General features: G+C 40.2%; 1 protein-coding gene across 1 annotated transcript in view; it reads right to left on the reverse strand.

The window, feature by feature from the left end:
- Window positions 1-13,875, reverse strand: part of CSMD1 (CUB and Sushi multiple domains 1) — a gene marked incomplete at both ends in the record, with an annotated part of 1,592,168 nt that overhangs the window by 1,255,936 nt on the left and 322,357 nt on the right. Inside the window, one exon of the mRNA XM_080710482.1 lies at window positions 10,789-11,005. Coding sequence (XP_080566608.1) covers window positions 10,789-11,005 — 217 coding nt within the window. The remainder of the gene's footprint in view (window positions 1-10,788; window positions 11,006-13,875) is intronic.

Below are 13,875 nucleotides of genomic sequence, written 5' to 3' on the forward strand. Positions count from 1 at the left end.
GCCACATCATTAAGTCTCTTTCATAGCAGGTACAGTTTCAGTGTAGAGCATAAATGCTCTGCTCAAGCTCCCGGTGTAGGCCACTGCATTTGAAAGCACTAGGCTCTTTGATGGTGTCTCTGACTCTAATGAGCACAAATTTATGAGTGCAATAATAGTAAATACTCTTAAGTACTCTACCACTGTGAATTATACATACCCCATTTCCTCCTCACACACCCTCATGAATCAATGGCAGGGTCCGCCCAGCTCTAGGAGATAAAATTAAGTCAGCAACAAAAACACAACATGAGTCAAGGATTGCCTTCTGTTTTTATCATTATTTAAAAAACCTTGAAACAGGATCTGATTATGGTGCTGAGGGGTCTCATTAAGGTGTTCAGGGTGGCTTTGAACCTGCAATTCTCCTGTCTCAGCATCCTGAGTAGTACTGGGATCACAGGCATGCACTAGCGTGCCTGGTAGATTTGCTTTTTTTTTTTTTTTCGTGGTACTGGGGATGAAACCCGGGAGCATTTTACCTCTGAGCTCTACTCCCAGCCCTATTTTTAGTCTTCTTATTTTTATTTTTTTGAAACAGGGTCTCACTGAGTGGCGAAAAGCCTCCCTAAGTTGTTCAGGCTGTCTGAGAACTGCAGTCCTCTGGTCTCAGCCTCCAGTATGCACCACACGCCTGGCTAGATTTGCTCTTTTAGAAATATGTAATCTAAAAAGAAAAAAGAAAACTGGAGGATCGCAGTTCCCAGACAGCCTCCGCTACTTTAGCAAAGCCCTTCACAACTCAGTGAGACCCTGTTTCAAAAACAAAGAAAAAAATAAGACTGGATGTGTTGCTCAGAGATAGAATGCCCCTGGGTTCCATCTCCAGAACCGAAAAAAATAAAAGAAAAATTGCATTACATAGTTACATTAAGAATGCAATGTAAGTAAATATATATACATATAATACATATAAATATCTATATATTTATATGTGTATATATGTATAGATATATGTATATATGAATATTATACATATTATATATAAATGTATATACGTACATATATGTATGCAGATATATACACATATAAATTATATAAATACACACACCTATATACATATATATGTAGAGAGAAAGAGAGATTTCAATGCACCTGTATCACATTCATGATGGGCTCAGCACATTTTTGATGAAAAGTCTGTGGACCTATGAGAATAATACTACTGAGACACACACAGCTGGCAGCTGAGAAGCCATGTCTTCAGGGGGGAATTTCGAGGTTTCAGGGGCCCAAGGTTTTCTTTATCTCAATTTTCTTCTCTTGGCTCAGAGGTTATAGGCTGTATGAGACATTTCGCTGTATTATTTCTGCTTACTGTCTGAGTCTCCCTCTCAGATTGAACGTACAACTCTATTCATGGGGGGACTGTTTGCTTGAATCGGGAGTCAGCCACACAATTTTTCTTCTCTATACTAGCGATCTCTAAAGGACAAAGTGACAGATGTTGGTTATACAGTATATTGAGGTAAGTAGTACTCAAACAATAGTCATAACCCGACATCTTCCATCGAGGGTTTGGTGTGAGATCAATACAGCCTTTGAGCTCGGGAAGTTGGGCTGAAAATAAGGTTCAGAGAGAAAATGGTCTCGTGCTAAGGTGGCTGAAGGAGGACGCTCTCAGCAGAGGGACTGGGGTCAAGAAGCCGAGGAAATCCAATAGGGCCCGTGCCCTGGGTTGGGACAGAGCAGAAGGGGCACAGATCAGCACAGACCCAGCCACATTGTGAGGCTGCCCACCCGACCACGCTGAAGGACACGCTGGCCCCAAAGAAAGGACGTGAAGAGTTTATTCTCTGACATCTCACGCCTGGAGCTGTAAGCCGACTTATGAATTCTGCTTTACTCAGTATCTCAGTCTCTCAGAGGAAGTGAGGAGAGACGTAAGTTGGAAGAAAATTGAGCTAAATATTTGCTGCTTTATTTTTAGCATATTCAGACACAAAAATGTATTATATATCTAGCAAAAAAATGGTTAGGTGTCTTTATTGGAGAAAAAACAAAGAATAGCTTTAAAACCTATATAATATCACATTCTTTCCTAATTGTGTGAATTAAAAGTAGAAAAGCAGTGTATTTATGTATATTCATTCCTTCTAAACAAATTTATAAATAATTAATATATTTATTTCAGTAAAATTAATTTCTTACTTCATTTTAAATGCTTACCCACTGGAAGAGATATGAGGATAAATCAGCATTGGGCCTTGTCATTTGAACATTTAAAATGGGGAGAGGATGAGGAAGACTGAATCTTAAAAAATAATCAATCATTCACTAAAACGCAGTCTCGCACATAAAACTCATGTGAAATCTTAGCAATTCTAGGAAACATGACTATTTATAGCTCTTTATGGCTTATTAATACAAAGACTTTCCCAGGAAGCTATTTTCACAAAGGGTTTTCACAGATGCACCACTACAAAGAATGAAAGTCAATTAATGTCTTACTGACTTTTTGACACTTTATGCTCTTTTTCCTAGAAACCAAGGACTAAAATTATAGTAGTAATAATTGGATTCTTTTTAGAGAGTAGGTAAAAAATGATTCTTGATGAAGTACGTTCGTGCATAACCCTTTAAACCCCACTTTTATAGGATCTCAGTGGGTGGCTCTAATTTCTGGTGCTTAGTCTGGCATCCCTCTACAATCCACCTGCTGGCCTCTCTCCACCCCTGGCAGGGCAGCCCACCGCGGTGCTCTTTAGTGGGGTTCTTTAGTGGTGCTTCTTTAGTGGGGTTTTAAATTGGGGAATAGCGTAGACATGGGAAGGATGTAGGTAGCCATAGGCCATGATATACAACAATGTCCGCCTTGGCGTTTTGACATTTTATGACAAGTAATCCTTTATCCCATGGAGCTGTCCTATGCATTACAGAACATTTACCAGCATCTCTGAATTGCACCCACCAGAGTTCAGTAGCACCTCCAACCAAGTTATAATAATCAGAAATATCTTATTTGTGTGGCCACAAGTCACCTGGAATATAAAATCACCCTCCCCAAGTGGAGATAGATCGATTTAATATATACATGAGTGATGTGAACAAACACACAGACAGAGAGAACTGTTTCAAAGACAGAGAACACATTAAAAAAAATTCCTCCCACATCTCACCCTTGACCTGCCAGGAACACTAAAATAGCCTACTCTTTCTGGATTAAGGCAACATTTTACTTTGATTAAATTACATTGGCTGGCAGAAAGCCCTCTGTGAGCCTCAGGCAGGCAAGATGCTTCTTTGAGCTTCCCTTGGCCCTGAATTCACTAGGTACAATTACATGCAGGTCAGAGAACCCCAGCTTCCCCATTACCTGGAATTCCATGGAGGGCATTTTATATGAGTCTTTACTTAAAAGAATAAAACCTTGAGAGAAACTGGACAGTCTGACACTGTGTTTATTCTTATGCAAGATATATCCGAGGGATTGTTTTACATCAGCAAATAAATAACCCATTCCTTGTTTCAAGTGTCATATGATATTACCTAACTAGTCTCTATTTGCCAATATTTAGCTATAATAATATAATTATGAATATTAACTATTAACTATTATAATATTATAATTATAATTTTGAATTTAAGAAAAAAATCACTTTTCTGTTAAAATGGCATCAATTTTTAGTATTCTACCAAAAGGATCAAGGCACTTGCCTAATAACCTCAAAAATCCTGAATTATCGAAATTTTAAAATTTTGCTATTCAGAGCAGTGAGTTATTATATTGTATATTTTTATTTTTAACTTGCTTTACATATATTTGTTGCTATGAATTTCTTTTTTTTTCTTTCTCTTTTTAGGGGGTACTCCAGATAGAACCCAGGGGCATTCTACCTCCGAGCTACACCCCCAGCCCTATTTTTATTCTTTATTTTGAAACCGGGTCTCACTGAGTTGCAAGGAGCCTAAGTAGCTGAGGCTATCCACCATCCTCCAATCTCACCCTCCCAAATGCTGGGATTACAAGCATGTGCCACCAAGCCACACTCTATGAATTTCTTTTATTTGAATTCCTTGCTCATTTATTTACCTGCTTTTTAATTGAATGATTGACTTCGTTGCTTTGAGTCCTGAAAGTACGTACTTTATGAGCACCAGCTCCTCATTTCTCATGTCTTTCATGCTATCTTAGGTCTTTTCCCTCAATAGGCCATTTGCATTCTGGACTTTGAATTTGGAGAGGTCATCTTTGCAATTCTTTTTTTTTTTTTTTTGTATAATTTTTAAGTTGCTTGCTGAACAAGTTGGATTTGGAGTATTCTCCAATGTGTGAGGTGTTGGAAGCGTGTCACCAACCCAACAATATTCAGAGGTGACATCTTGGAATCAGGGCTCTACTAGCCCCTGTGGATAAATCCACTGCAGGGTTAATCATCTGAATGGTTCTACTGGGGGCAGGTGGGGTGGGGCTGAAGGAGGTAGAGCACTGGGGTGTGGCCTTGGGGACTCTATCTGTCCTTGGCCAGTCTCTCTCTCCTTCTGGCCACCATATATGAAAGCAACTTTTCTCCATACCATGACCTATTGTAGCAATTTCTGCCTTTGGGCCAGCATACTGTGGCTTGTAAACTCTTAATGTTTTTAAAGTACGAGCTCCAATAAACAGCTTCTTGTCTAAGTTGTGCTTGTCAAGTACTTTGGTCACAGAGAGAAAAAGTGCAGGCTGAAACATTTGACAGATGCACTATTTTAAAAAATTGTCTCTACTTCCAGTTTGCTAAATCCACACACTAGAAACACAGCAAGCTAGCTGGTCATCTTCCTTTCCTTCTTTTTTTTTTTTTTTTCTGAAAATCTGAAGGTCTTATCCTAAGGTCAGTACTTTTACAAGAGCTTGTGGGAGGTGCAGATATTTGAATATCCTCCCGACACTTGTAATTATGAGTACCCTGAGGAACGCTCTGCTTGTATTCATATGGTTTTGATCCTTTTGCAATATACAAAATGTGGAAAGGGACCATCGCTCTTTGGCTGCAGTACAGTCTACCAACTGAACGTAAGAGTTAGCCATCAGAGTTTCAGCACTCGCTAAAGTGTGCTGATGGCATTAAAAGTGTAATTACTATCATCTCCCTAAAATGCTTCATTGTTAGTCTTCAGATTTTCAAAGTCCTTATAGTTCAGTCTTTTTTGTTACCCAATGGGCATTTTGTGAATGCAAAAAAAAAAAAATGTATGTAGTTGTTCTCAATCAAAGTTGTGTGTTAGAATCACCACATTGGCGGGAGAATGCTATATTTATGTCTAGGCCCAACTTCATGCTGGATCTCTGATTCCACTGGTCTGGGCCTCTCTGCCAACTGCAAACAGCCACATAGAAGCAGAAGAACACAAAAACTCAAACTTTACCATTAGTTACCTAATGGTAACTTGCTTACCTGCAAGTTGCTAATTTAGAGAAAATGTTGACACAATACATTTGGAAGATGTATGAAAAAATATTTATATATCATCCTAATATCTGTCTGTCAAATAGTGGCTGAATCTCATAGTTTTGGGCGTGTTATGGATGTGTATGAGGGGCTCAAAAACTCCTCTGTCTCCTTTTGTTATTCATCAGGTTTAAGTATCTACTGTATTCTAACAGCCCAGCACGCAGTGGCTCAGAAGTCACATCTCTGAGGGCCTTTTTCACTAGCCCCTCAGTCAGTCGGCCATGGTCCTTACTTCTCAGGACCATTCTTACTCTGTGCAGGATGAACAGGCTGAAGGCCTCGGGGCTCTTGAGTCTGGTGGGAGAAGATGGCTAGAGATGCTTAGGCCTTTAGACCATGGGTCTGGGCCTGGTGTCAACATGGGGACAGAGGCCATGGATCCCTAGTTCAATATGATCGTAATGAAACACAAACCCTTTCTTAGCTTTGACAGTCTATCAGCTAAAAGTATCTTAAAGCACAGTTAACAATCCTCAGTTTCTTACACAAAGCATAACGCAGTCCAACACATCATTGCAGCTCTGGAAAACAAGGTAGAATATGCTGTTTTAATACCATAAATTCATGCTTTCCTGATTTTAATGGCCTGATAATTTTTGTTTCTAACCTCTTCGTTATCATCATCACAGGAAATTAGGTATAATCTTGTAAGTTAGAAAGGGCAAGAATTTCGAGGCAACTATTAAAGCTATTTTACTAGTCCTAGGATTCTACAATAATCATGAAATAATATCTCTTTATTTTCCACATTCACATGGTACTGTGTTCACTTTTATTCTGTTTTTGAGTTGCTACTAGGTTTTATTTTCAACCTTTGTTATTATAACTTTATCATAGTAGGAAATTGATGTCAACTTCAGTTATTCACTGATTTGGAACAAATATATATATGATCTCAAATGCAGAGAAGACGTGTTGGGTATCAGTCACTGCACAGGACAGTAAGCCATGGCCCCAGGAGAGGTCCGCTTGGTGTTGATGCACGTGTACAGAGAGGCAGAATCAGGATCCTTGTGTATCAAAATTGCTCGGCAAAGATCTACTGTCATTCTGAAAATAGAACTGTTCACTATCACAGGAGACCCACTCAGGTCTCCTAGGCTTGGGGGATGCATGTTCCAGCCCAGACCACAAAGATAAGCCAATCCCAGCCAGTGGCAAACATGCAGGCTTAGGCAACACCTGTGGCAATTTTACAGGTGGGCAGAGAAAAGCAATGTTGTTTGGCTGCAGTTCTGTGTTTTAACCTGGGTACACAGGAAGGATTCCCTAAGATAAATATAACGCAAACTGGGTTTTGAAAAATAGGTCTTCATTAGATACAGGTAAAAGGAATGAGTGATAGACAGGGCAGAGAGGAGAATCTGAGAGAAGAGGCAGAGCAAGAGAAGCTGAGCTACCAGGGAACAGCTTAGGACAGGGAGAAACCCACAGCTCCACCTACCAAACAATAATGAGGAGGAAGAGTGGGAGTGGGGGCATGTCAGGCCAGCTTTAAGCCATGTTGTAGTGTTCCTTGACTATCAATATAGACCTCAAGAGCACACAGTGTGTGTTTGGAGAACATGGAGGACATCCACCAGGGCAGGGCCGAGCAGGGTGCCCTGGATCCTCCTTGTGCATCTGTCTACTATATACCAGAGAGAGAGAGAGAGAGTGGGAACCTTGGCTGGAACATTCTCTGTGAGGTGCAAGTGAGGCTGTGGTTAATTGAGAGAGATCACAAAATGCAAATTTTAGGATTTAGTGACCAGGAGTTTGACCTCTGTGGAGAGATAAGAAGAAAGAGGAGGTGTGGTATCACAGAGGTCTTATAAATGACAACATCCTGACTCCTTGTAAAATCTACTGAAAGATTGTGTGGCAATCCTTAGAGCATGTAGAGATCAGATTTTTATTTCTAACTTAGAGTCAAGTTTTTTCCCCCACTCTGGTGCTTAACAAAAAAGTCTTGGAGTGTAGCCCGGAGGTAGAAGGGCTTCCAGGAACCCCAGTACCACCAAAAAAAAAAAAAAAAAAGTCTTATTTCAGGTCTCCATAACTATGTATTAAAATGTAATTTACTGACGGGGTACTATCATACAAGTTATGGGTATGTTTGTACCAAGAAGATAATTCCAGATAGTTTTATAAGTTGCACATATAGTTTTAACCTTAGAGTTTTTTTTTATTTAGTAAATAATTTATTCCTGAGTCACGTTCAAGTTATCATGTCATCAGCAAAAATTCTAAACTACAATTCAACATTTTGTTTGTTGGAGAACAAATCTACATTTTTTAAGAGAGAAAGAACAACTCCTTATTATGATTAAACAAACTAAACTTCTTTATAATAAGAGGCTCAAGTTGCCTCACAAAGCATTCATTGCTTTTTTACTCAGTGCATATTTTGAGCTCCTGAAAACAGTGAGCAAAGCAGCAGCAGCCCTGGCAGCTCTGAGTAGTGACTTCTGTGACAGCTCCTTGGATCAGCAGCTCCACATCAATCCTCCTGAAAATGTGCCCTTCGCTGAATTCCAGAGCTGCTTCAGTGTTGTTAGTTAATTGTGTTTGAGAAATAAACAACCGCTCCGAGATATAATGGGGAAACAAATAACATCAGAGTACTCCCCTCCCCGATTAATTAGAATCTGATACTATTTATAACCACACTGCCTGTCCGCTGATGCTGAATGCTGAGAGGGAAAACACTTCCTCCTGTGCTTTCCCTGAAAATACTCAAATTCCCTGTTCACATTCTAATTTATTCACCACTTCACATTATTAAAGTCCCAGAGCATCATTCTCGACATATCTATGATACCTAGAAGAGACACACGCAGAGTCCCGCCTTCCCCTGGAGTGGTGCTCCGTCAGGCACCCCACGGGGGGGAAGACAGAAGGAAGAACTGTGATCAACATCAAGGTAAAAACAACAGCCTAAGGTGAAGAGCGAGACACACACGGAAGAAGGACAGATTGGTCTTTGTCTCAATGAAAAAAGAGAAGGCACCGAGCTGTCCAGAACAGCCCCTCGGCTCTCTCAAGGCAGTCTCTCTCACTTCCTTTGATGAACACATCTGAGTGAGTGGGATAACCGAGGCACAGGCATCTTCATCAGTACAGCGGTAAGGCTTTCCAAGACACAGATCTCACGTTGGGTATTATAGGAACCTCCAAATAAGGCATCCTAAGTCAAGTTGTTCTAACCTTAGTGTTTACATTATTGATCTTATTACAATAACGAGCAGGGCATGAAAGCCGTGTTCTCAAACATACACTCACTAACACACAACGATGCTTATATCACTGTAGGTCTACAGAGGATAAGAAAGTGTAGATTGTCAGAAGACAGGTGGTCATCAAATTAATGCATCAGATAGGTTTCCTATACATTAAAGAATGACAGTAAATAGAAATGCTAAGCGAAGGGAAATAAAATATTCTAAGCATATGTTACTAGAAATCTTTAGAGAAATAATTTTAATATTAATCATCTGTGTTGATATTTTGATATACTAGATTTTCCAATTCTTTTGTTATTTATTTTTGCCATAACTCTGTAGCTTTTGTTACATTATTTTTTGCTACCATAATGTTGTTATTCCCTAGGACTATCAACTCATAATTAAAAACAAGTAAAAATTAATATTTTAGGAGAACAGGAGTGACCTAGGAAAGCTTAATCAACTGAACAAGCATTGCGTGTGTAAATACTTGATATCAGCATCAGTGGCAGAACCATGGATGTTATTAAAAGAAGAAATGGATTTCAGCCGAGTGCAGTGGCACACCCCTGCAATCCCAGTACTTGGGGAGGCTGAGAGGCGAGGATCACAGGTTCGTGGACAGCCTCAGCAATGCAGGAAGACTCCCAGCAAACAAGTGAGACCCTGTTTCAAAAAAATAAATAAAAAGGGCTTCGGTGAGCCCAGAGGTAGAAGTCCCTGGGTTTAATCCCTGGTACCGCAAATCAAACAATAAAAACAGAAAGAAATGAATTTACCTAACTGATTGAGAAGAGTCCACCATAGCAAATTATACAGCAGAATTGAAAAAAGGTAGACAGAAAACAGATGTCACAGATGACTCAAAAAGGGCGTTTTGAATTTGAAAAGTATAAATAAAAACACAAGTATAATTTATTTGAAAATATGTTAATGATATAGCTTTATGTATATATAAACTATATTATATATATAAGCTATGTAGCTTATAGTGATATAAATATATTAGTTATGTATATAAGTGAAATTATGTGTTTTGGTAGTTAGAGACTTTCATTTTACAAAATCATTAGTTAAGTCTGTGATGTGTGCATGTGTTATTGAAGTTTGAGAACAGATACCATTTTATTTATTCAAGTAGCATGATTTCTGTTGCCTATCAGTTTTTTTTATTAACTTTCAGATCTTGAACACTGTCTCTATTTTTTCTCTTGGTACTGAGAATTTAAACCAGGGTCAACGATCCTCTAAGCTACACCCCCAGTCATGCAAGGTTGTTGAGGGTCTCACTAAATTGCTGAGTCTGGTCTTGAACCATCGATTCTCCTGTCTCAGGCTCCCAAGTACTGGTTTTACAGGTATGTACCACTATACTTGGCCTTAATGCAGAATTTTAAAACCAGAAAATAAAGGCTTTGTTTGTCATAAGTGTATATATTTAAATATATTCATGATTTTATTTTTAAAATGTGTTTTCTTTTAATGCCATAATCCTCTTTCTTTTGACAAATAAATATTTGTACAGGTCAATTCTTTTATTGACAAATGAAAAACCTAATTTATATCATCCAGTGAAATATTTTTCTTGCTTCATGGTAAAAGTCAAGGATGAAAAAAGAAAACCATTTATGAATAGCAGGTACTATGATTGTCTAAACCCAAAACTCTCCAAAGAACTCAGTATCTTTGAGCATTCTCACTGCGCACCTCCTATGTTCCTGCTCACTGTATTCTCTGACAATATAAAGGTTCCTTTTGTTGTCATTTGAATTGAACTCTAATTTATCTTTGTGATTTTTCTCTCCACTCAACAGTTACTTAAAAACAATGGCAAGTTCTAACTTTGTTTAAATTGCCTTGACAGCACTGTTTTACAGATCTTGAAACATGTGGTGTCTACAAATGCACTCCATGATTGCTTTCAGGAAGAAGTTACGGTTGGAAAAAATGTGCACCCTTTGATACAAATGCAGTCTTTTGTTTTTCTCTATAGTAACTTGATTATTTATGATGACAACATCCACATATGAATTCTGATTTTACTTTGGAATCTGCATGCTCAAACAGTGCCGTCTAGTCTACAGGAGGAAGAGCCGGTACTTTACCTCACTTTCAGGTTCCCCTGTTGAGGCTGTCCATCATACACAGAGAGGATGTCAAAATCCTCCTCAAGCGCAAAAGTGTGGAAGGACAGCTGTATCCTGTTGCGCTCTCCTGTGATGATGATCCAGGTACAGTTGGCATAGTTGGGGTAACCATGGGGAAAGCCTGGGCTCTCGATGGTACCATTGGGTCCCTGTACCAAGCCTCCACAGTTCTGCCCTGTAAAAGGAAACATAAAAAAAAAAAACAGTTTATTATGCTGGTCATTTTTTTTTAAGAATTCAACCATTGGGTTCAAATTTTAAGATGGCTTATTGTATAATATTAATGGAAAAATATTAAATTGATGGTCTGCATCTCAGCTCTGCATTATTGAGAGACAGAGATACAATAAGAAGGACAGGGAAATGTGGTGGTGCCTGTGCTCCAGGACTTGAAAGGCGGAGTCAGGTGTATCATAGGTTCATGTCTAGAGACCCTCAGCCACTTACGGAGACTCAGGTTCAAAACTAAAAAAGGACTGGGGGTATAACATAAAGGCAGAGGAGTATTCCTAGGTTGAATTCTCAGTGCCAATAACCAGAAAGAAAGAAAAGAAAGAAAGAAAGAAAGAAAGAAAGAAAGAAAGAAAGAAAGAAAGAAAGAGGAAAGGGAGAAAGAAAGAAAGAAAGAAAGGAAGGAAGGAAGAAAGAAAGAAAGGAAGGAAGGAAGGAAGGAAGGAAGGAAGGAAGGAAGAAAGAAAGAAAGAAGAAAGAAAGAGGAAAGGGAGAAAGAAAGGAAGAAAGAAAGAAAGAAAGAAAGAAAGGAAGGAAGGAAGAAAGGAAGGAAGGAAGGAAGAAAGAAAGAAAGAAAGGAAGGAAGGAAGGAAGGAAGAAAGAAAGAAAGAAAAAAGAAAGAAAGAAAGAGGAAAGGGAGAAAGAAAGAAAGAAAGAAAGAAAGAAAGAAAGAAAGAAAATGAATTAGCAGAAAGACCTACCACCATGCATGGCATAAATAATCACCTATTATACAATAGGCATTCACAATCTTTTCTGCCACTTTCAATACAGTTTCATCAATTTTATACTATAGTATGGAAGGAACAGGTATGGTGCTGACAGCCTTTATAGTAATATGCTGAAAACGCTACATAAGACCACATAAGGGAAAGAAGAGCAGAGGAGCATTATGAAATGCGTGCACACGCACACACAGGTATTACTGCAGCCAAGTGACGGCAGTGTGTGCTGGCGGGAGCCTCTGGGCACAGCCACGGCTAGCATGCCCACTGTGGACTTGAGCTTGTACTGTCATAGCAGAAGTCCCGTGATGCGGAGAATATAAGACCAGGGGCAGTGTAACCGGCTGACAAGCCACGAAGCAAGGAGTCTAAATGGTCTACAAGTGGAAAAGCCGCCGGCACTTGGAGGACATGAGCATACCCCACTAATGATATCTTCCTCCTTGCCCAGGCCGGGCTTTCTGGGCAGAGGAAGGAGGACCTGAAGCTGATGGCTGAAGAAGACCCTGAGTTCAAGCTGGGCAGGACCACCTGAGCCGTCCTCAGCCTCCCTACACGTCCCTCAGCATCTCCTTCAGCCTCCCTGGGTGTGAGAGTGGGGTTAGCATGCACGATCCACACGCCACAGGGCAAGCCAGAAGCAGCCCGGTGACACCGCTGCCCTCAAGCAGGATTCCCGTGCGTGAGGCTGGAAGGACGCTCAGGACCTGGTTCGCTCCAGCCTCTGCTCCCAAGACTCCATACGACTGATGCCACCACGCAGCCCCTCTGGCAATTATCAGACTTCAGGAGAGACTCCAAAGAACAGAGCCCAGGAGTGAGCTGCAGGCATTGGTGTCCTCCAAGGGCCTTCCACTGGGGGAGTGGTGACAGCCATACTGGTCCAGTTCCAAACCTAGCACAAGCCTAACCCAGCTCCATCCCTGCCCAGCTTCCCAAAGCACCTCCCTCTGCCACCATCCTTCCTCCACCTGCCCTTGCTCAGTGACTGGCTTCTGACAGGCTCTATCTGCCTCCTCCTCCCTCTGTTTCCCGGACACAAGGCTTCAGTGCCTCGCTAACTTGGCCCTCCTCTGTAACTTGCTTCTCTTCAGTCTCCTCACACACTCTGCCTGCCACGGAGGTGCCCAGGGGTGAGTCAGACTCTGTAAAAAAAACATGTGCGAAGGTTGGGAGACACGGGTGGCCCACACTGCTAGACTGGAAACACTTGAATTGTCTCTACTGTACACACCGCCATCATGCAAACGAACAAATTACTCCTCTCCAACTATTCCAATATGTGCCTGGTCTGAGGTAAGCTATTATATAGCTCCTGAAAATTATTTGCCTTTTTTCTGGCCCACTCAATCTGGCCATATTCTACAAATGTGTTTTAAATGGACGTGTGTGCGCTGTGTGTTGTGTGCTGTGTGTGGTGCTGGGGGTAGAACCCAGTGACAGGGCACCTCTGAGCTGTACTCCCAGCCTATTTTTTTATTTTATTTCTTTGAAACAGGATCTTGTAAAGTTACTGAGGGTCTCACAAAGATGCTGAGGCTGACCTTGAATCTGCCATCCTCCCCTCTCAGTGTCCCATGTATAGGGTTTACAGGCATATGCCACCTTGTTCTACTGGGTTTCATGTTTTGACATTAAAAATATTAGGAAAGTCTTAAAGGGACCTGGGCACACTCAGATTACTGCCTGCTGGGTAAGTACTTGAGCACAAGCATTATCCCAGCTGTCGTTGTTGAACTGCAAACAGAAAATTATTCCCAACTACATTTAACACCTAAAGTGATGTTTCTCCATTGTAGGTCTCAGTGAGCTCAAGTCTTTCACGGCAATATTATCAAATGCTTGTGGGAGTTTGCTAAATCTTAATAAAGAAGATTTAATGAAAGGGACTTATGAGTTTAAAACCAAAGAACTAATAACAGCCCCATTTTCCACTAAATTTAAATCTAACAATAACACTATAGCAAGTAGACATTAAAGCTGTAGTGTTTTGAATATTTTTTTAAGAAAATAGCTTTTCTTCATTTATCTAGCAATTCTTATTTTGGAATAAATAAAAAAAAGAAGTCTTGATTATAAATTGGAAAAA

This window comes from Muscardinus avellanarius (assembly GCF_963383645.1).
Source record: "Muscardinus avellanarius genome assembly, chromosome: 14".
In the NCBI taxonomy this organism is placed as follows: domain Eukaryota; kingdom Metazoa; phylum Chordata; class Mammalia; order Rodentia; family Gliridae; genus Muscardinus; species Muscardinus avellanarius.